Source organism: Tiliqua scincoides, chromosome 14 (genome assembly GCF_035046505.1).
Source record: "Tiliqua scincoides isolate rTilSci1 chromosome 14, rTilSci1.hap2, whole genome shotgun sequence".
NCBI classification, from domain to species: domain Eukaryota; kingdom Metazoa; phylum Chordata; class Lepidosauria; order Squamata; family Scincidae; genus Tiliqua; species Tiliqua scincoides.
The window spans coordinates 13,339,834-13,357,183 of record NC_089834.1 but is presented as its reverse complement, the minus strand read 5'-3'; the positions used below and the strand labels follow the sequence as shown (position 1 = coordinate 13,357,183).

Sequence of the window (17,350 nt, the reverse complement as noted above, 5' to 3'; positions counted from 1 at the left end):
TCGCGAGAGTTCCAGTGTGTCACGCGCAGGAGGGTGTGCGTGCCGTCTCGCGAGAGTTCTGGAGGGAGTCGACAGTGTGCGACGCGGGTGCGCCTCGGGTTAAAGGTCGCCAGGGGTCGCCTGGCAGCGGGCATCTTTTTGGAGGAGACTCGGGGCGTGGCTTAGCTGGGCGGGGCCTGAACTAGGGAAGGGGTGGAGGTCCCATCCCTACAACAGCATCAAGGGAGGGTGGCAGCAGCCTAGGCTTGCTCGAAGGCTCTTGGGAGGGGCTGAGGACCCCCAGGGGGGCTCCAGGCCTGGCTGCTGCTCTGCACTGCACTGCACTGCACTGCCAGTTGACCTGGCTGCTTATATCCCCCCTTCAGAGCAAAAGTCTCCTCTTGGGAAAGAGCCTGTGGAACTCACTGCCACTGGACGCTGTCTCGGGTTGGCTCCACCAGGGGATGGAGCAAGGGATGCTCTCTTCCCTCTCGCATCACCCCAGAAGCAGGGGGCGGCCACTCAGGTGGAGTGTCCGGAGGGTTGGAACAGAGTGATGTATTTAGCCAGCGTGTCATCGTGCCAGTTCGGATGGTCCACCTCTTGAAAGTACCCCCCTGTCTCTCTCCCCTTTCCTGCCCTGGAATGGCACCAATGTACAAACTGCAGAACAAGCTGAAACATGAAAAATCTAGCTGCTGCAGACTGATAATGGTCTGGTCACGTAGCAAAAGTGTTGGGCAGGAGGAGGAAGGATGGGGACACAGTGTAAATTAGTGTTTCTTAACCAGGGGTATGGGTACCAGTGGTAGTACTTCAGGTGGTGTCTGGTGGAACCTTGTGGGACCTGGGGGTACTTGTGGGATACCTGCCGCCCAGCTGCAAGAGACTGTAGCATTATCTGCTTTTTCTGGTCTATTTCTCTCACTCCTGGAGATGACAGGTCAGGTAAATGATTGACTTGGCTGAATAAGTGCTGCAGGTCACTCAAGCAGTATCAGCACACCCGCTGTAGTCAAAAACAGGGTGTGTGTAAAAGCAACAGTTAAAAGAGAAACCAGTATAACCAAGTGGGCTTGCACAACCCTGCAATACAGGCATGACTGTTTCAAAATCTAATTTGCATATACTGTACATCTAAAGCCTTTCCCCTCCCGTTTAGCTAACACAGTTGTACAAAATGTGTACTGGAAGGTTTTTCCAAGCGTTGTGTTATCACCGGGTCTGGAGATCACAAATCCTACAGCATGCTCAGTGCCCACACCTCAGAACATGGAGGAATTTGGCATCCTGTCCTTATAAGGCTGTGATCTTCGATATGGGTGGAGTTCTCCTTCCTTCTCCATACAGGCTGGCTGCAGGTGAGTGTTTATTCCAGTCTTGCATAGCCTGTGAATGCTACAGATTCAGCTGCTTAAATCAAGTATTCTGAATGCATAGGCTGCTAAACCTTTGACTTCTTGAAACAGGCATTGGAATGTGCTTTTTTTGCGTGTTTATTGGCTTGCTGCATCTTTCCCCATTTCTCCTGCGTGTCTTGTGGATTTGAATGATGTGGTTTCCTTAAAAGGTGGCATTTGCCCTCTTTGTGGCAAGGGTTTAAAATATTTTCTACTGGGAAATGAATGGGAATTTGTACTGAGTTATGTAATTCACAGAAAAGAACATGTTATCGTCTCTTACTGGTGTGCTACTGCTTGTTTAGAATGGGAGGTTCGGAACCAGGTCCCCCCTGGCACCATCAAGCAAGGCCTCATTTCTGGAGGGGAGAACAGACCCTGGCTGCGGTACATGAGAGGAGAGCTGACGCCAGCAGAGTTTCTGCATGAGTTCGGACAACAGTGCTCCAAGATCGTGAGCCACTTTCTCTGCTTGATTTATTTGGCTGAACAAGGACCTCTCATAGCGAGTGCTTAAGTTGTGTGGAAGCCACAATCAAAATAAAAAGACTCACTTCTCCATCATGAGCTACTAGTTTATCTATTGCTTCTGTGCCCCACCCTTCCTCTTTGAAGGACCCCCTTTGGCCCAGTGAGGCTGTCCATCTACTGAGATAATCAGTTCCATAGGTTAGGTTGAGAGTGTAGCCAGCTCGAGACCAGCTGAACGGAGATTTGAACATATCCAAATTCCTGTCTGCTAAGCCACTTCAGGTCTCATCCATCACTTGTTCAGTTGTTGTGGGCTGGCCAGTTCCTCTTGCTTTTCTTATGCTAGAAAATAGTGCAGTGTGCTGAACCTGGCATCGTATGTTCACCTCTGTATCATTTTCTCCATGGAAAGAAGAATTGGATGCTAATGATCTCCTGCCATTTCTCTCTCTTTTTTCCCACTTAGGCAAATTCCCCTGTTCCAGTAGACTCCTTTTTTTCTGACTTTACCAGTGACCAGATGGCTAGACAGCTCCCTGTAATGACTGAGGCGATAAAGTGCATCCGAGCCGAAGGTCTCAAGACTGCCGTTTTGAGTAACAATTTTTACTTACAGAGTGGAGAAAGCTTTCTGCCCCTGGATCGAAGGCTGTTTGATGTGGTAAGCTTGCAGTGAGTTACCAGAGATTCCACCCTGATGAAGAAAATAGATTATGTAACTGCATTCCAGTTACACAGTGCTTTACAGAGAAGAGTAGGACAGGTCACTGCCCTGAGGGATCTGCAGTCTAGGTTTCAACATGAGGAGATAACAGAGAAATGAATGGGAAGTAAATGATGGAAGGCAGGAATAAACAGAAGGAGAATCTGCAGCTATTTCAGTTAGGGTTAACTATAGTTTGGGGCTTGTACATGCACCTTAAAAGAGGCATACTGTGCTTTGTGACCAGGAAGTGGAGAAGTGTCTCTTGTGGGTGGGGACCACAAGATCCCATATTGCAGATGTTAGATACCTTTTGCCTCTCTTTGTATAGCAGAGATGCCGCTGTACACACAGATTCACACAGCCACTCACCTGCGCTTCTGAATCCCTAGGACTAGATGTCTTCCTTTTGGATCACTGTCTACATCTTTGCCTTTGTTCTCTAGATAGTTGAGTCCTGCCAGGAGGGGATCTGCAAGCCAGACCCTCGTATCTACAAAATATGCTTGGAGCGCTTGGGCGTTCAGGCAAAGGAGTCCATCTTTCTGGATGACATTGGGCAGAATCTGAAAGCTGCTGCTCAGCTTGGCATTAAAACCCTGAAGGTGAGATGCAGCGCTGTTGGGAGTGTCACAGTCATATACCCTCCCCCTCCCTTTGCCAGCAGAGTTAAAAAGTAGCCTTCCCTCTGTCAGCTCAGAGGCCCATCTAGCTGGAAGACCCTCTCTTTTTGGCCTGCCTGTGAGGTTAAATCTTTCCATCCTAAACACCTGCTTCTTCATAGTCACGTCAGTATCATTGTGGAACAGTGTTTAAGAAGATCTTAAAGACCTTACTGGACTCTCACCCCATCTAGCCAGTATTTCGTTCTAAACACCTGAAAACAATGGCTTTCCCCTATTGCGTGTCCATCTGGTATTCAGAGGTCTATTTCCTCTTATCTGTGGAGACTTAACTGAACTGACTTTCCTCTTGGAGCTCATACTTGCATTTTCAGCTGTCTCTCCCACTTCCCTCGTGTCAGGTTGAAGACCCAGATGTAGCAGTTCAAGAGTTAGAGACCCACCTGGGTTTTCCTCTGCAGACATTTGTTCCGTACACATGCCCTGTGAGACCAGCTATGGAAATCCCCAGAGATCGCCTCCAACAGTATCTTGAAAACACTTTTGGGGCTCAGGTAGAAGGTATTAGAAGCTTCTTTTCTTTCCATTTTTTGGGAACGGTGAATTCTGTCTATTCCAGCTTTGAATATTCTGCCCAGCCTTAAGAGATACAGATCCTTGTGTCAGCAAGTGCTTAGTTGGTATCAGCAAACATCTAATACCCAGTGTTACATCTGGGTAAGCCCTTTCCCTATAATGTGGCAGAACAGACCCGAAATGCATCTTATTCTTTCCCAAAAATCCTTTTTCAGTGGCAATTGCAGAGTGGCAGAGGGGGGAAAACAACTATTTTTCAGCTACCAAATACTGCAGTCTGGGAAAATTAGCTACCTTTACAGTAGAAGCGTCAGGAGAAGACTGTCGGGCTGTGAGCAGCAGATATAAGAACATAAGAAGAGCCCCACTGGATCAGGGTGAAGGCCCATCTAGTCCAGCTTCCTGGATCTCACAGTGGCCCATCAGATGCTGCTGGGAGCACACAAGACAACAAGATCCCTGTATCTTGGTGCCACCCTCTTGCACCTGGCATTCTGAGGTCGCCTACTTCTAAAACCAGCAGGTTGCACATTTCCATCATGCCTTGTGACCTGTGATGGACTTTTCCTCCAGAAATCTGTCCAATCCCCTTTGAAAGGCATGCAGGCCAGATGTCTTCACCACATCCTGAGGCAAGGAGTTCCACAAATTAATTACTTGCTGGATAAAGAAATACCTGTATTTTCTTTTAATAGGATATGTGTTTACTGACCAAAAAGAACAGTCCAAAAGGGCCAAAAACCACCTTCTCAATCATTTTTGGGTATAGAACTGCCTGTTAAAAACTCCAGTCCAAGTCCCAGTTTGTTTGTGTTTCTCAGTTTGGGGTTGTACTCATTTGGCCAAGCTTTGTTAGACTTAACCTTCAGCAAATGGCAAACAAACTATGTAAAAGGTTGACTTTCCACAGAGAAGCAGGTAAGGAGCAAAGGCATTTTCCCCACTCACTGTTCGCTTGGCCTCCGACTTCCAGGGCCTTTGGTGCTTCGACAGTTCGGCCACGGACAGTCAAATCCAACTTACTATGTCCAGTTTGGGGGTCGTGACTTGGTCCTGAGGAAGAAACCTCCTGGCAAGCTGTTGCCCTCTGCTCATGCTGTGGAAAGAGAATACAGGTGAAAACTGCCTGCAACTGTCTCAAACTGCAAAGCAGTAAAATTACATCTTGCTCTGGAACACCTTAGACTGGCATGAAGCTTTTGAGTTGCCCAGTGGTTCTTATCAGGCAGGAAAAACTCTGAATAACTTGGCTGCTGGCATCATTTTTCGCTAATTTAAATTGGCTGAATAAAAGGTTTTTGGGTTTCCCCCACTGCCGCTGTGCCTAGTTTCTTGCTGTTTGGATTCCATCAAGCGACTATTGTTAGAGATTTTAGAGGGTTAACTTATCTTCTCTAGTTTGAGAAAAATAACTGAAATTAGAGCCAAGAAAATGACTGTTGTTCCCCTCAAAAATAGGATAGGAGGGTCATTATGTCAAAATGACCTAAAGAGATAATGGTTGACAGAACATGTAGGTCATAACTTTCCCAAAGGGAAAATTCCAGGATCTTGTATAACTAAAGTTGTGGGCCAGGAATATTTTGAGATGCAAGGCAGAATGATCTCCTAATTAGAGCTGGGACCATGCACCAAACCTGTTGTAATAGACCCAATAAGGAAGTGACATACAGTGTCACATGGGTAACTTGTTTGTTCCACGTTATTTAATGTGATTTTCTGGGTGTGGTTCTTTGAGAAATAGGATGGGAAACGAAGAGTGAACATTTGTATCCAAACTGAATCAATTGACTTGCGTAATTCACTTACTATGTAGAAATAAAGCCTCCAAATCCTTTTAAAAGATCTGTGACTGTTTGGCATTGCATCAGTAAAAGAATATAAAAATCTTTCCAACACTTTGATCTTCAGGCAGATTATTTTTAAGTGACAGAAAATGCATGTGTTAGCAACAAAACCTTCCAATGTTAACTCTGTGCTCCTTTGCCCTGGCAGGATTTTGAAGGCTCTTGCAAAGGCTGGCATTCCAGTCCCTAAAGTCCACACCCTGTGTGAGGATTCAAGGTGAATTTCTTTCTGTTTTGTTTGGAATTCTGGGCAAAAGTGTTAAGAACTACAGTGGACGTGCTGCTCTTGAGTCTTACCAATGCACCCAGCTGTGCACCTTTCAAATAAACTAAAGTCGTTCTGCTGGACTGTTAGGGTCAGTGGTGTTCTCCACGGCTACTTTTGAGCCTTCCAGAAAAGAGCAGCTGACCTTTTTATAGGAAGTCCACTTCTGGACTGCATGTGATCAACTTGATTTGGTGTCGCATAATCCAGAATATTCTTAAGGAATACGACATGGCTTTTGTCCTGGCTGTCGTCTTAGAACATCATTCTTTGCTGTAATTTTTTAAAAAATTTGTAATTATAGTTCTTGGTGTGTGCATCGTTGTGATTTTGTATGTTCAACCTATTTGCATTTGAAAGCAATAACAACACAACATCAGTGATAAGAAAACAAAAAATGCATTCGTGTTTGTTGAGTTTTACAAGCAGAACAAACGGCACAGCAAGTCTGCCTCTTGAAATGTATTTTGCTGAAACAATTGCCCTAACGTTCTTGTGTCGCCCCAGCGTGATCGGCACCGCGTTCTACCTGATGGATTACTGCGCTGGCCGGATCTTCAAGGACCCAACTCTTCCTGGGCTGGAGCCCAGCGAGCGGAGGGAAATTTATTCTGCCATGAACAGTGTCCTTTGTAAGATCCATAGTGTAGACATCAAAGCAGCTGGCCTGGAGGATTATGGGAAACATGGTATGTGAATCCCCAGAGATAATAGCATAGGCTGCCCCACTCTCTGGAGTTCTTGGGTGCCATGATTTTATACAGTTGGAGTGACGCTTTATTTTTGACTTAGACTCTTCTTGCCGGGTTGGATAAAACCCTGTGTTGCTTGTCAGAACCAGGTTTGTATTTGCTTGTTGGAGGATAGTATGTCTAGAATTCCTTGCGAAGAGACCAACTAGTTCACACCAAAGCTCCAGTAGCCCATAAAGGCCCCTTAATATCCCTGTGGACCCCCCCTAATACCCTCTTAATGCGCACTAAGGAAACCGTCATACTCCCTATGGATTCCTTAATACCCCCAAGGACCGCTTAATTTCACAATACCCCATAAAAACACCTTAATACCCCTTAAGGCTCAGCATCTTGCTGCCCACACTGGCCAACCACTTGCTATTAAAAAGCCCATAAGCAGGGTCTGAAGACAAGAACCCACTAGCACTTTTGCTTCCCAGCATCAGCTACATGGTGGTCTGCTGCCTCTGTACATGGAGATTCCAATTAGCCCTCACAACTAACAGCCAGTGTGAGACCTCTCCTGTTCCATGAATTTGTCCAATCCTCTTTTAAAGCCATCTGATCCAGTCGCCATCTCTGTAATTTGCGATTCGCGCTGCTGCACCTTCAATCGCTTTTCCTTTGCAGGTCACTACGTTCAGAGGCAAGTCCAGATATGGAGCAGGCAGTACCGTTCCACAGAGACTCACGTCATCCCTGCCATGGAGAGACTCATTGAATGGCTCCCGTCCCACCTGCCAGCCAGCGAGCGTCTCTCTGTTGTACACGGAGACTTCAGGTATCAGTGGGGAAGGAAGGAAGAGACAAAGCATGTGACTGAATGGAGAGTTAGGCACTTACGAGAATGTCTGGCTCTGAATCCATCTGAATTCATTACACTGCGTTAATAGTCCCTGGGAAACTACATTTCCCAAGGACCATAGGGATTATCTTGGGTTCTGACATGCTGCTGTGTGACACTCCAGGCACTGGGTAGAGAGGAAGAGACCTCCCTCTTCCTGCAGCTGGAGCGTCTTTGCCTCTGACCCAGGTGGGTAAATGTGCCTTGAGGTGAGGGGGGTTGGAGGACTGGGAGGGGAGGTAAACTGGGAATTGTTGTCTGACTTGGATTATTGTCCAAAGCAGAAAATAATTCAGATTTCTAATTCTTGCCTCTTCTTGGAGGCGACTCTTCTAAGCCCCAGAGCTCATTTCTGAGCCTAGATGCAGTGGGCTTTGCTGGAATCAGCTTTCTCAGTGTATAGCACATTTGTGCCTTACTGTTTCCCCTGCCCCCCTCATAAGCCAGTACCCACCAGGATTTCTTTTCAGCTCCCTTCTTTCCTTTGGTAGGCTGGACAACCTGATTTTCCACCCCGAGAATCCTGAGGTGATTTCTGTCCTCGACTGGGAGCTCTCCACCTTAGGCGATCCCCTTTCAGATGTAGCATACAACTGTCTGGTGTATTATTTGCCGTCTAACTTCAGTCTCTTAAAAGGTATTTTTAAAATACCCTGCTTGCTTGTGAAGCAGGGGAAAGGGGCAGCCAAGAAAAACCTCCTGAGGAGGGACAACAGCTGCATCTGCCCCGACATACAGAAGCAGGGAGCAAACTAGTGTTTCCCTCAGGCTGGTCCATCCATGGGGCCTATGGAAGTGGTGGATTGGCGGGAGCACCTGTGGCCTGTCTGCCTACCCACACCTGCCACTCCTCCCCCCTCAATTTGAAAAGGAATTGGGCAGAGTCCAGCAGAAGAAGCAGCAGAGAGGAGCTGGCTGATACGTTGGAGACCATCACCCTCTTCTGCATGCTCCCTTGCCATTCCCTTCTTCCCTTTTGAATCCAGGGAGCAGCAGTGGTGACAGAGGCTGCTGCACCTCTGGCTGCGTGCCCTGCCTGGGGAGCGTTCTGCTTCAGCCAGACCTGCCCTTGCTCTTTCTTTCAGTGCCTGGTCTTGCCTTGTCCACTTGTAGGTTTGAGCAACTGTGATCTGAGCCAGCTGGCTATCCCCACGGCCGAGGCCTACTTCCAGATGTATTGTGACCACATGGCCATTCCTCCTGCCAGGAACTGGAACTTCTACATGGCCTTTTCCTTCTTCAGGATGGCTGCAATCCTCCAGGGCGTGTACAAACGCTCCCTTACAGGTGAGCAGACAAGATATGGTGGATCCATATTGCCAGTCTGGGCACAGAGGTTGGAGTTCTCTTGCCATGTTCAGGAACATCCCTGGAAGACTTGCAGCCCAATCCTAACCAAGGTCTGTGCCAGTGGAACGTGTGTTCTGCGAGTGCGCACTGTCGTAAAAGTGCACAAGGCTCAGGCACGCTGGTGGGAAGGCTGGAACCTTCCTGTTGGCGCCAGCAGTCATTGAAAGGCCTGCCAGAGGAGGTTAGTCCAGCGCAGGGGCAGGGAGAGTACGGGGAAGGGGTTGAATGGGGCGGTGATGGGAGTGGGGGTGGGAGTGAGTGGATCAGGCCTAGGAGGGGGTGGGATCGGCGGTGCCAATGGACCCCATATTCAAACCCCCTTCCCTGGCCTGATCCACCTTCACAGATCAATGCAGAGTTGCGCCAGCAATATTGCTGGCCCAGGTATGAGTTGACCCATTGTGGTTGCTGGGGCTTAATCTGTTGAGACCTCCAGCAGCCAAATTTTGCTGCATGGGGATTTAGATTGGATTGGGCTGCCCACCTGCCACTGTTAGAGACAGTACTCTAGGTTAGATGGACTTTTGGCTTGACCTATCATCATAATATTTCTGAAGTCCCTCAATGGATACGGTTTTGATTGGCTGGTGTACCCTGCATTCCAGCTTGGAGTGACTTTCAGAGTGACTTACAACTGACTTGCATGGAAAAGTGCTATGACAACCATGTTACTGGGATGCATGTCTCTGGCAGTTGAAGACATAATCCAGTTTTCAGACTCTTCTCTCCAGAGGGAGCAGGCGGGAAGAGCTGCAGGCGGACATAAAGGCTGGCTGATGGGAAAGATGCAGACTACTGAGCATTGTTGGTTCATTCCACCCAGGTCAGGCCAGCTCAGCAACAGCCGAAAGCAGCGGGAAGCAGGCCGAGTTCATGGCTAACCTTGCCTGGGATTTTGCTACCAAAGAAGGTTTTCGAGTCTTCAAAGAACTTCCAACCTCCGGGGCCCCAACCAGGACATTCAGCACCTGGGCCAATCCAAGCAGGAGCTACGCTGTAGGGCCAGGTTCTACCTTAACTGACAGTGACAAGAGCCACCTGATTGTCTCTCCAGAAGGCCTGTCTAGCCGGGTCCGGGAGCTGTACCACAAACTAAAGGAATTCATGGATGCCCACATTTACCCAGCTGAGCAGGTGCTGCGTGATCATCAGGCCTCCCAAAGCAGATGGACTCCTCATCCCCTGACAGAAGAACTCAAGGCAAGCACCCTTCCCTGGGAAAGCCTCAGCCTAGTCTCTCGTTCGATTATTATTTCTTATGTAGTACCATCAATATATGTAGCACTGTACAGAGTAAAATGAACCAAAAGAGGGAGGCACCAAAGCAAGAGAGGAATGGAAGGAGGATGGACACTGTTGTCAGCTCTGATGGGCAGCAGCTCTCCAGCTTTTTCAGGCAAGAGTTTCTCCCAGCCCTCCTTGAGACGCTGCCAGGATCTGAACTCGGATCCTTCTGCATGCAGAGGCTATGCTGTGCCCCTGAGCTGCAGCCCTTTCTTGCACAGGCAGCAAGGGTTGAATATGAGCGTGTGCAGTTGCTTGTCTCTAGGCCTGGGTTTGGCGGTTGTGGGGGTGAAGGGGCAAAGCCACATTAATAAAAAGGGTGGGTTTTGAGGAGGGCTTTACAGGACGAGATGGGGGGCACCATGTGGCAAGCGAGGGGGGAGCATTTTGGCCCAAGGGCCATGTTGGGGGTATGGTCATTATATGGAGGATTGCAATGCAGCTTGTAAGAAAATATTCTGCATTCCATTCTTTTGAGAACACACAAGGCTCACTCCTCACTTTTCTCGTTTTGAATTGGACGATTGGGGGGGGGAATATGAAGTGTTCCTTTCTAACTCTCTCTTGTTTATGGCCAGTTCTTTCAGACCTGCACGGCTCCCAACAGACCCCTCTCTGCAGTCATGCCAGAAACTTGTTGTTCATAAATCCATGTGTCCAGGCTCAGTCTGTGATTCTGGGACCTGGAAGATTTGGAGCCCCAGCTGAGGGAGTCAACAGAACTGCCTTTATGATTCCCAAGTGCAGGCATGCCAGGTCAAGTCTTTAAAGGCCTTCTTTGAAAAACAAGCTGAAGCAAGCTGGACCTTCCCAGCTTGACTCTTGGGCCCGTTTGTGTTCCTGAGGCTTGTGGCTTAATTCCCTCATGCCTCTCCATCTCTTCTCACCTTTCAGGAGAAGGCAAAGTCTGAAGGCCTCTGGAACCTCTTCCTGCCGCTGGAGAGTGACCTGGATGTGAAATATGGAGCGGGCCTGACCAACCTGGAGTATGCCCACCTGTGTGAGCTGATGGGCACTTCAATCTATGCACCAGAGGTACCCACTGCAAGGCCCTTGCCAGGCAGAAATTGGATGGGAAGCGGGTCCAAGGGCCAGGTCATGGCTCCTTCTGCCTCTCCAGGGGAAGCATGGCTGGTCCCACATGCTGGGAACCAAGGAAGCGTCCCTTGCTCTCATTCTGCCTAAGAGTGGTGAGTTTTGGTGAGAACCTCTGGCTCTCCTCCTTCACCATCATTTGTGCCTTCAATTCTTCTCCCATCCTGGCCTTCCCTCTAGGTTTGCAGCTTTCCCTTTCACTGACAAACACATCAAGCGCACAGGCCCAGTATTGTGCCTCCTCAAATCCTGCAGGCTCTCCTTTTTGCCAGAAGTCCCACATCTGACAGATGCAAGCCCCTGGGTTGATGCAGGCTCAAGGTCTCCCATCCTCCATTTTTCTCCCCACTGCCCCCCTCTTCTTCCCAGAAGGACTTGTGCCATGCATCAAGAATGTGGCTATTCTGTGGCATGGCTGAGTGAAAGGCCAGCAGGCAGCTTCTTTTCTGGCATGCTTACACAGGAACGTCCCCCACCCCAAGCAGCTGTCTGACTCCATCCTATCCTCCCCAGCCCTACCAGTTTACTAGTGACCCTTTGTCTTCTGTGCCCTCTCGTCAGGTATTTAACTGCTCTGCCCCCGATACTGGCAACATGGAGGTGCTGGTGCGTTACGGCACAGGACCGCAGAAGGAGCGCTGGCTGCAGCCTTTGCTGGATGGCAAGATCCGCTCCTGCTTTGCTATGACTGAGCCACAGGTGAGTCACCCAGCAAGGCCTCTGCCCGAGCCAGTCAGCACTGCCCACAGTCAGCTTGTTCTCCAGTCTTGCAGAATTGCCTTGTTACCTGTCTTTGGAGCTTGAACTCACTGTCACTTTTCAAAGCTACGTGTTCACTCTAAAACGCAGCATTTTTCTTCAGGTTGCTTCGTCTGATGCCACAAACATTGAAGCTTCCATCACCAAGGAAAAGGACACCTATATTCTGAATGGACACAAATGGTGGATTTCGGGTGTGTGGGGAATATCTCCAGTCTTCAGCGGGGGATTGCAGGGGATGCCGGCTCCCTGCCTCCAACCCTCTCTTCCCTGCAGGTTCCCTGGACCCCCGCTGCCAGCTCTGCATCTTCATGGGCAAGACTGACCCCACAGCTCCCAGGCACAAACAACAGTCAATGCTGCTTGTTCCCATGGCTACTCCCGGCATTACAGTCACCAGACCCCTCACAGTCTATGGCTTGGATGATGCACCAGGTGAGGCCAGGTAGTTCTGGGTGGGATGATTACGGAGGGCTTTAAAGAGGAGGAGTGATGGGGACAGACCTGCACTTTGCCAGTGGCCTGTCAGGTTACTTCCACAGCCTGGTATCAGATCATTTCTTTCTTTCTTTGTATGATATTAGACCCGCTTTCCAACTTGAAACGTTTCCAGAAGGGTGACAAATGTTTATCAGCTATAAAGGTGACAACAGTCAAATTGCTGTTGTTGAAACAGAAGCAGCGTAAAATAGCGACGGAAGGAGACAAGTATGGAAACAAAACAGCAACGATCAGTTACTGAGAAATCGAGTATCTGGTTGCATGGACAGAGTGCAACCTCCAGAGGGGCACCCAGAGAAGGACCTCTTAATGTGCACACCGACTCTTGCATAGCCCTTGCAGGGCCGTACGCAGAACAGTTGGTATTGACCTGTCTCCCAAGTTTTGAGGACAAGTAGCCTAGACTCGGATCTGGCAGTGTGGGAGACAGGATTCCAGTGTTTCGTTTCCGAGAGGGCTTGCGTGCTAATGAGGGCGCTTGGCAAGATGTTCTGTATCGCTCCCATTCCAGGTGGCCACGGGGAGATGAGGTTTGAAAACGTCCGTGTTCCCCAAGAGAACATCTTGTTGGGCCCCGGACGGGGATTTGAGATTGCCCAGGGGAGGCTCGGCCCGGGCAGGATACACCACTGCATGAGACTGATTGGCTTTGCGGAAAGAGCACTGGCGCTCATGAAGGAGCGGGTGAGCACCCCAATGCAGCCTGCTGGGTTCGGATGCTGGCAGCTCAGCACTTCTTCCTTGGGGCTACTGCCACAGTGCCCCGTCTCCAAAAGAGTATCACTCTGTGCCCCCTTCCCCCCCCCCAAGTGTGAGAGAGTCTGGAGAAGCCTTTCTGTTGTTCATTTCCTTTTGGAGAAATGGGATCCAGAACCACGTCACGTACCTGGTCAGAAACCAAACGTGTGCCCCTATCCTTGAGGGTGTTGTGAAGTGCCTTCTCTCAACCTCAGCTTCATTAAGCCCAGTAAGACTCAGTCACCTGCTCTTGAACTTATTCTCTGCCCCGAATGTGTCCCTGATTTTTCCCACATTTATATCCTGCTCTTTCTCCAAGCTGCTTGACGGCCTACATAGCTCCTTTCCATTTTATTCTCACGGTGACCCTGGAAAGCGGGCCAAGCGAGAGTGACCATCCCTAGGTAACTCAGTGAGCTTCATAGCCCCTAAAAGCTTTGAGCTCCTATCTCCTCGGTCTAAATCCCATGCTCTCCACTCCACCACTCCACGTGAAATGCATGCATGTGTATCCAGAGAAGGCCATGCTCCATAATTAACAGCTTGCATTTTGTTTTGGAAGGCCAAGAAAATGGATTTGCTGGGGGAAGGGATGTGAATTTGTGCATGAAGCAGACCCTGCAGACATGCCCCACAGGGGGCCCCGGGCAGACCGCCCCTCTTCCCACCCCCCACCCCATCATTAAGGAGAAGAGCTGTGCTACACTGAGTTAGCCTGCCTCGACCAGTACTGCTTTGACCGTTGTGATTCTGTAACAGGAGAGTCCAGCAGCTGAACTTACTCCTTTCAGCTTGCATGGAGCGCCAGAGGCTCCAATGGAGCTGCCCGCAAAGCCAAACCCTCATCCAGGTGTGTGCTTGTTGCAGGTGAACTCCCGCACAGCCTTTGGAAAACCGTTGGCAGAACAGGGCACCATCAGGGCAGACATTGCCAAGTCTCGGGTTGAGATTGAACAGGCCCGGCTGCTAGTCCTCAAAGCAGCCCACCTCATGGACACTGTTGGAAATAAGGTCAGTGCTCAGAGGATCCCAAGGCCATTGGAAGGGCTCCTGAATCCTATAAACTCCACAGCTGTGGGGGGGGAGTAGTAGATGCCCCCCCCTTTGTACTTGGATTCTCCTGTGTGCATCTCAAGTAATGTATCATGGCAAAATGGTTCAGGAAGGGTTCAAAGCTGCAGTTGTTTGACTCTGGCCCCATCTTCAGTTGCATGGTTGCAGTGCGCTCTTCATGAGGCTGCCCTTGCAAAGCACCTCTTTGGAAACATCCACTGGTTCCACATGGGGGGCATGTGGTGGGAGGGAGCATATCGCTCCCCCCCTTCAGGAACTGCCCTCCGTTTCCAGTTCCAGTTCAAGGCGCTTCCCATTCCCTTTAAAGCTCTCCCTCTTACGAGGAGGCTGTGCGTCCTATCAGTGAGTGGGGCTCAATTGGTGCACATATGGGACACAGCCTTCTCTACCCAATGCTATTGTAGAACTCTATGGCTCAGGGAGGATGGGAAGCCCCCACCTCTGTTCTTTCGAAAGGATGCTCAGGACGCACCTGTTAGCCAGGCTCGGGGCTTGCAAAACTGAACGAAATTGGATGTGTTGCTGGAGTGCCTTTTGCTCTGTTAGTTTAAATTACTGAATCTGATTTTATTGTGAATTGTTTTTATCTTTAGCCACATTGGACCATTACTAGTAAGAATATTACTAGTCAGGATATCCAGTGTTAGGCAAGATAGAAATGAAAAAGAAATGAAATGTTGAGGGCCGATGCAGACCCCAGGTTACAGGGAGGGGGCAGATGTGGGCTGGAATGCCTGCAAGGTGTGGCTGAGGGCTCGAGGCCATTTCCCCATCTTGTGTCGCCTCCTTTTCACGCAGGAAGCAGCTCTCGAGATCGCCATGATCAAAGTGGTGGCTCCAAGCATGGCTTTGCGTGTCATTGACCGGGCAATCCAGGTGAGTGCTGCAGAGGGTGGCATGTGGCTCTCTGGCTCCCTCCTCTGTTTCCTTCCAGGTTGTACCTCCTCACCCTGATATCCTAAGAACATAAGAACAGCCCCACTGGATCAGGCCATAGGCCCATCTAGTCCAGCTTCCTGTATCTCACAGTGGCCCACCAAATGCCCCAGGGAGCACACCAGACAACAAGAGACCTGCAAGGCCTCCTGGGAATTGTAGTTTAAGAACATAAGAACAGTCCCACTGGATCGGGCCATAGGCCCATCTAGTCCAGCTTCCTGTATCTCACAGCGGCCCACCAAATGCCCCAGGGAGCACACCAGATAACAAGAGACCTGCAAGGCCTCCTGGGAATTGTAGTTAAGAACATAAGAACAGCCCCACTGGATCAGGCCATAGGCCCATCTAGTCCAGCTTCCTGTATCCCATAGCGGCCCACCAAATGCCCCAGGGAGCACACCAGATAACAAGAGACCTCATCCTGGTGCCCTCCCTTGCATCTGGCCTTCTGACATAGCCCATTTCTAAAATCAGGAGGTTGCGCATACACATCATGGCTTGTACCCCGTAATGGGTTTTTCCTCCAGAAACTTGTCCGATCCTGTTTTGTCTTAGCCTCTTTCTTGAGATTAATCCAATCTTCAGATAACTTGCAGTGCAATGGATCCAGCATGTTTTTAAAATATTGCCTCTGTCTCGGGGAGGAGCCATTGGGGCGGAATCGCCTTCTGCTCCTGCCTGCAGAGGTTCTCAGGTTCCGTTTCTGGCAGCATCTCTAGGTGGGGCGGGGAAAGACCCCTTGAGCCTCAAACCCTGGAGCAGCGCTTCCGGTATGCGCAGACAGATCCAGAACTGGCTAGACAAACAGCCTGACTGGATAGAAGGCATCTTCCTTTGTTTTCTTGCAGGCCTTCGGGGCAGCGGGACTCGGCAACGACCACCCACTGGCGCAGTTCTTTGCCTGGGCGCGGGCCCTGCGCCTGGCCGATGGCCCTGATGAAGTCCACAGGGCGGCCATCGCCAAAATGGAACTGAAGCGTTAGCCGCATGCCCAGCGCTGTTGCCAGGAACAGCACGCAGCTGGGAAAGCTGTCCACCTCTACGGGCTGATGGGGGCACAAGCTGTGGTGGTCAATATTGGGGTTGCTATAATGTCAGTAGCCCCGTTGATTTCTGTGGTGCTTCTGCTAATCATGAGCACTGCCAGGTACGAAAAGAAGAATCACAAAGCTGGACTGGCCAACAGGCAAGTGCTGGTCATAGCCTAGGTGCCAGTTACGCTCAGCTGCTTCCTGGATTAGGATTCACTCACCCCAGCGATCACTGGGGGCTGAAGCCCTTTGATTTCAGTCACCATTTTGCCTTGCTTTGGATACTGAAAGCGTAATGACCTCCGAGGAATCTGTGTTCCTGTGTGGGAGGGCAGATGACTTGGATCTGAAGTCAGGATCCGGAGAGTGGGTTGTAAAATGGGGAGAGATGGGTACACCCCCCTGACTCTGGCAGAATGCCGCCCCTCCCCCCGCACATATCACTTGTGCGTTTGCTGGCACTTTGATGTACTTACTGTAATTCACTGAAATATTAATACTGTAATTTACTGAGATACTAAGAATAAATGGGGGTGGAGAGAAGAATGGAAGAAAACATCCTGATTTTGGCACATGTCCCCAAACTATTGCATAGAAAGAATAAACACACTGACTCCACCTCTTTCTTTCTTTTTTTGCTGTGGAGCACAGCTGTAAAATGTCAGGCAAGCCTTGCTTTGTGTGTTTGGAAACTGAAAGTTGGGGTCAAGTGCTGCATGAGGCAGACTGGCTGGTGCTGTTCTGTCAGAGGCAAGAATGGCTGATCTTGGGTGTTAAACAGACCTACAATTAATACTAGTTGCAAAAGCCAGCAACATTTAAAAAAAACAAACAGTTTGAAAGTCCAGCTCCGCTCAAGCTGTTCCCAATCCTTATCAGAGAAGCTTCCTACAGACAAGCCTGCACCTTGTGTTATAAATGCGGAGGGCACAAATTAAGATGGGTTCTCACTTGTTTGTGGTTTGGTGCACAAAAGGTGCCCCTTCCCAGCTTTGCAATCCAAGGATTGTGCACAGAGCTGTATTGGCTTTTCCCAAGAGATCCTTGGTGCCTCTTGGTCCCACAGTACAGCAGCTTTGCTGGGGGGGGGTCTTATTAGAGAGGGGCTCACTTAGCCCTTCTCACAATAGTTGCTAA

At 49.6% G+C, this 17,350-nt stretch overlaps 1 protein-coding gene across 4 annotated transcripts; it reads left to right on the top strand.

The window, feature by feature from the left end:
• The first annotated feature begins 34 nt into the window (after window positions 1-34).
• ACAD10 (acyl-CoA dehydrogenase family member 10) lies at window positions 35-16,831 on the top strand. Of its 4 annotated transcripts, none has more exons than XM_066609809.1 (21): window positions 35-87; window positions 1,142-1,340; window positions 1,685-1,833; window positions 2,317-2,511; window positions 3,000-3,158; window positions 3,578-3,737; window positions 4,726-4,867; window positions 5,748-5,816; window positions 6,372-6,553; window positions 7,229-7,379; window positions 7,934-8,079; window positions 8,556-8,729; window positions 9,616-9,992; window positions 10,971-11,111; window positions 11,733-11,870; window positions 12,034-12,124; window positions 12,207-12,365; window positions 12,943-13,115; window positions 14,037-14,180; window positions 15,042-15,119; window positions 16,031-16,831. In XM_066609809.1, exons 2-21 carry the CDS (start codon window positions 1,160-1,162, stop codon window positions 16,163-16,165), a joined length of 3,144 nt encoding a protein of 1,047 aa, XP_066465906.1. In that variant the 5' UTR covers window positions 35-87; window positions 1,142-1,159; the 3' UTR covers window positions 16,166-16,831. The 4 variants fall into 4 exon arrangements, with proteins under 4 accessions (XP_066465906.1, XP_066465908.1, XP_066465905.1 ...); XM_066609808.1 differs by lacking the exon at window positions 35-87 and adding an exon at window positions 113-927; XM_066609812.1 differs by lacking the exon at window positions 35-87 and adding an exon at window positions 147-505.
• The last annotated feature ends 519 nt before the right edge of the window (window positions 16,832-17,350 follow it).

What these genes read in the sequence shown, in the direction of transcription:
- ACAD10 (XM_066609808.1), top strand. Translation starts at nt 775, where the DNA reads ATGGGTACCAGTGGTAGTACTTCAGGTGGTGTCTGGTGGAACCTTGTG. An exon ending in CCCTGACAGAAGAACTCAAG is followed by an intron (nt 9,993 to 10,970) that starts GCAAGCACCCTT and finishes CTCACCTTTCAG; the next exon opens with GAGAAGGCAAAGTCTGAAGG. An exon ending in TTGCTATGACTGAGCCACAG is followed by an intron (nt 11,871 to 12,033) that starts GTGAGTCACCCA and finishes ATTTTTCTTCAG; the next exon opens with GTTGCTTCGTCTGATGCCAC.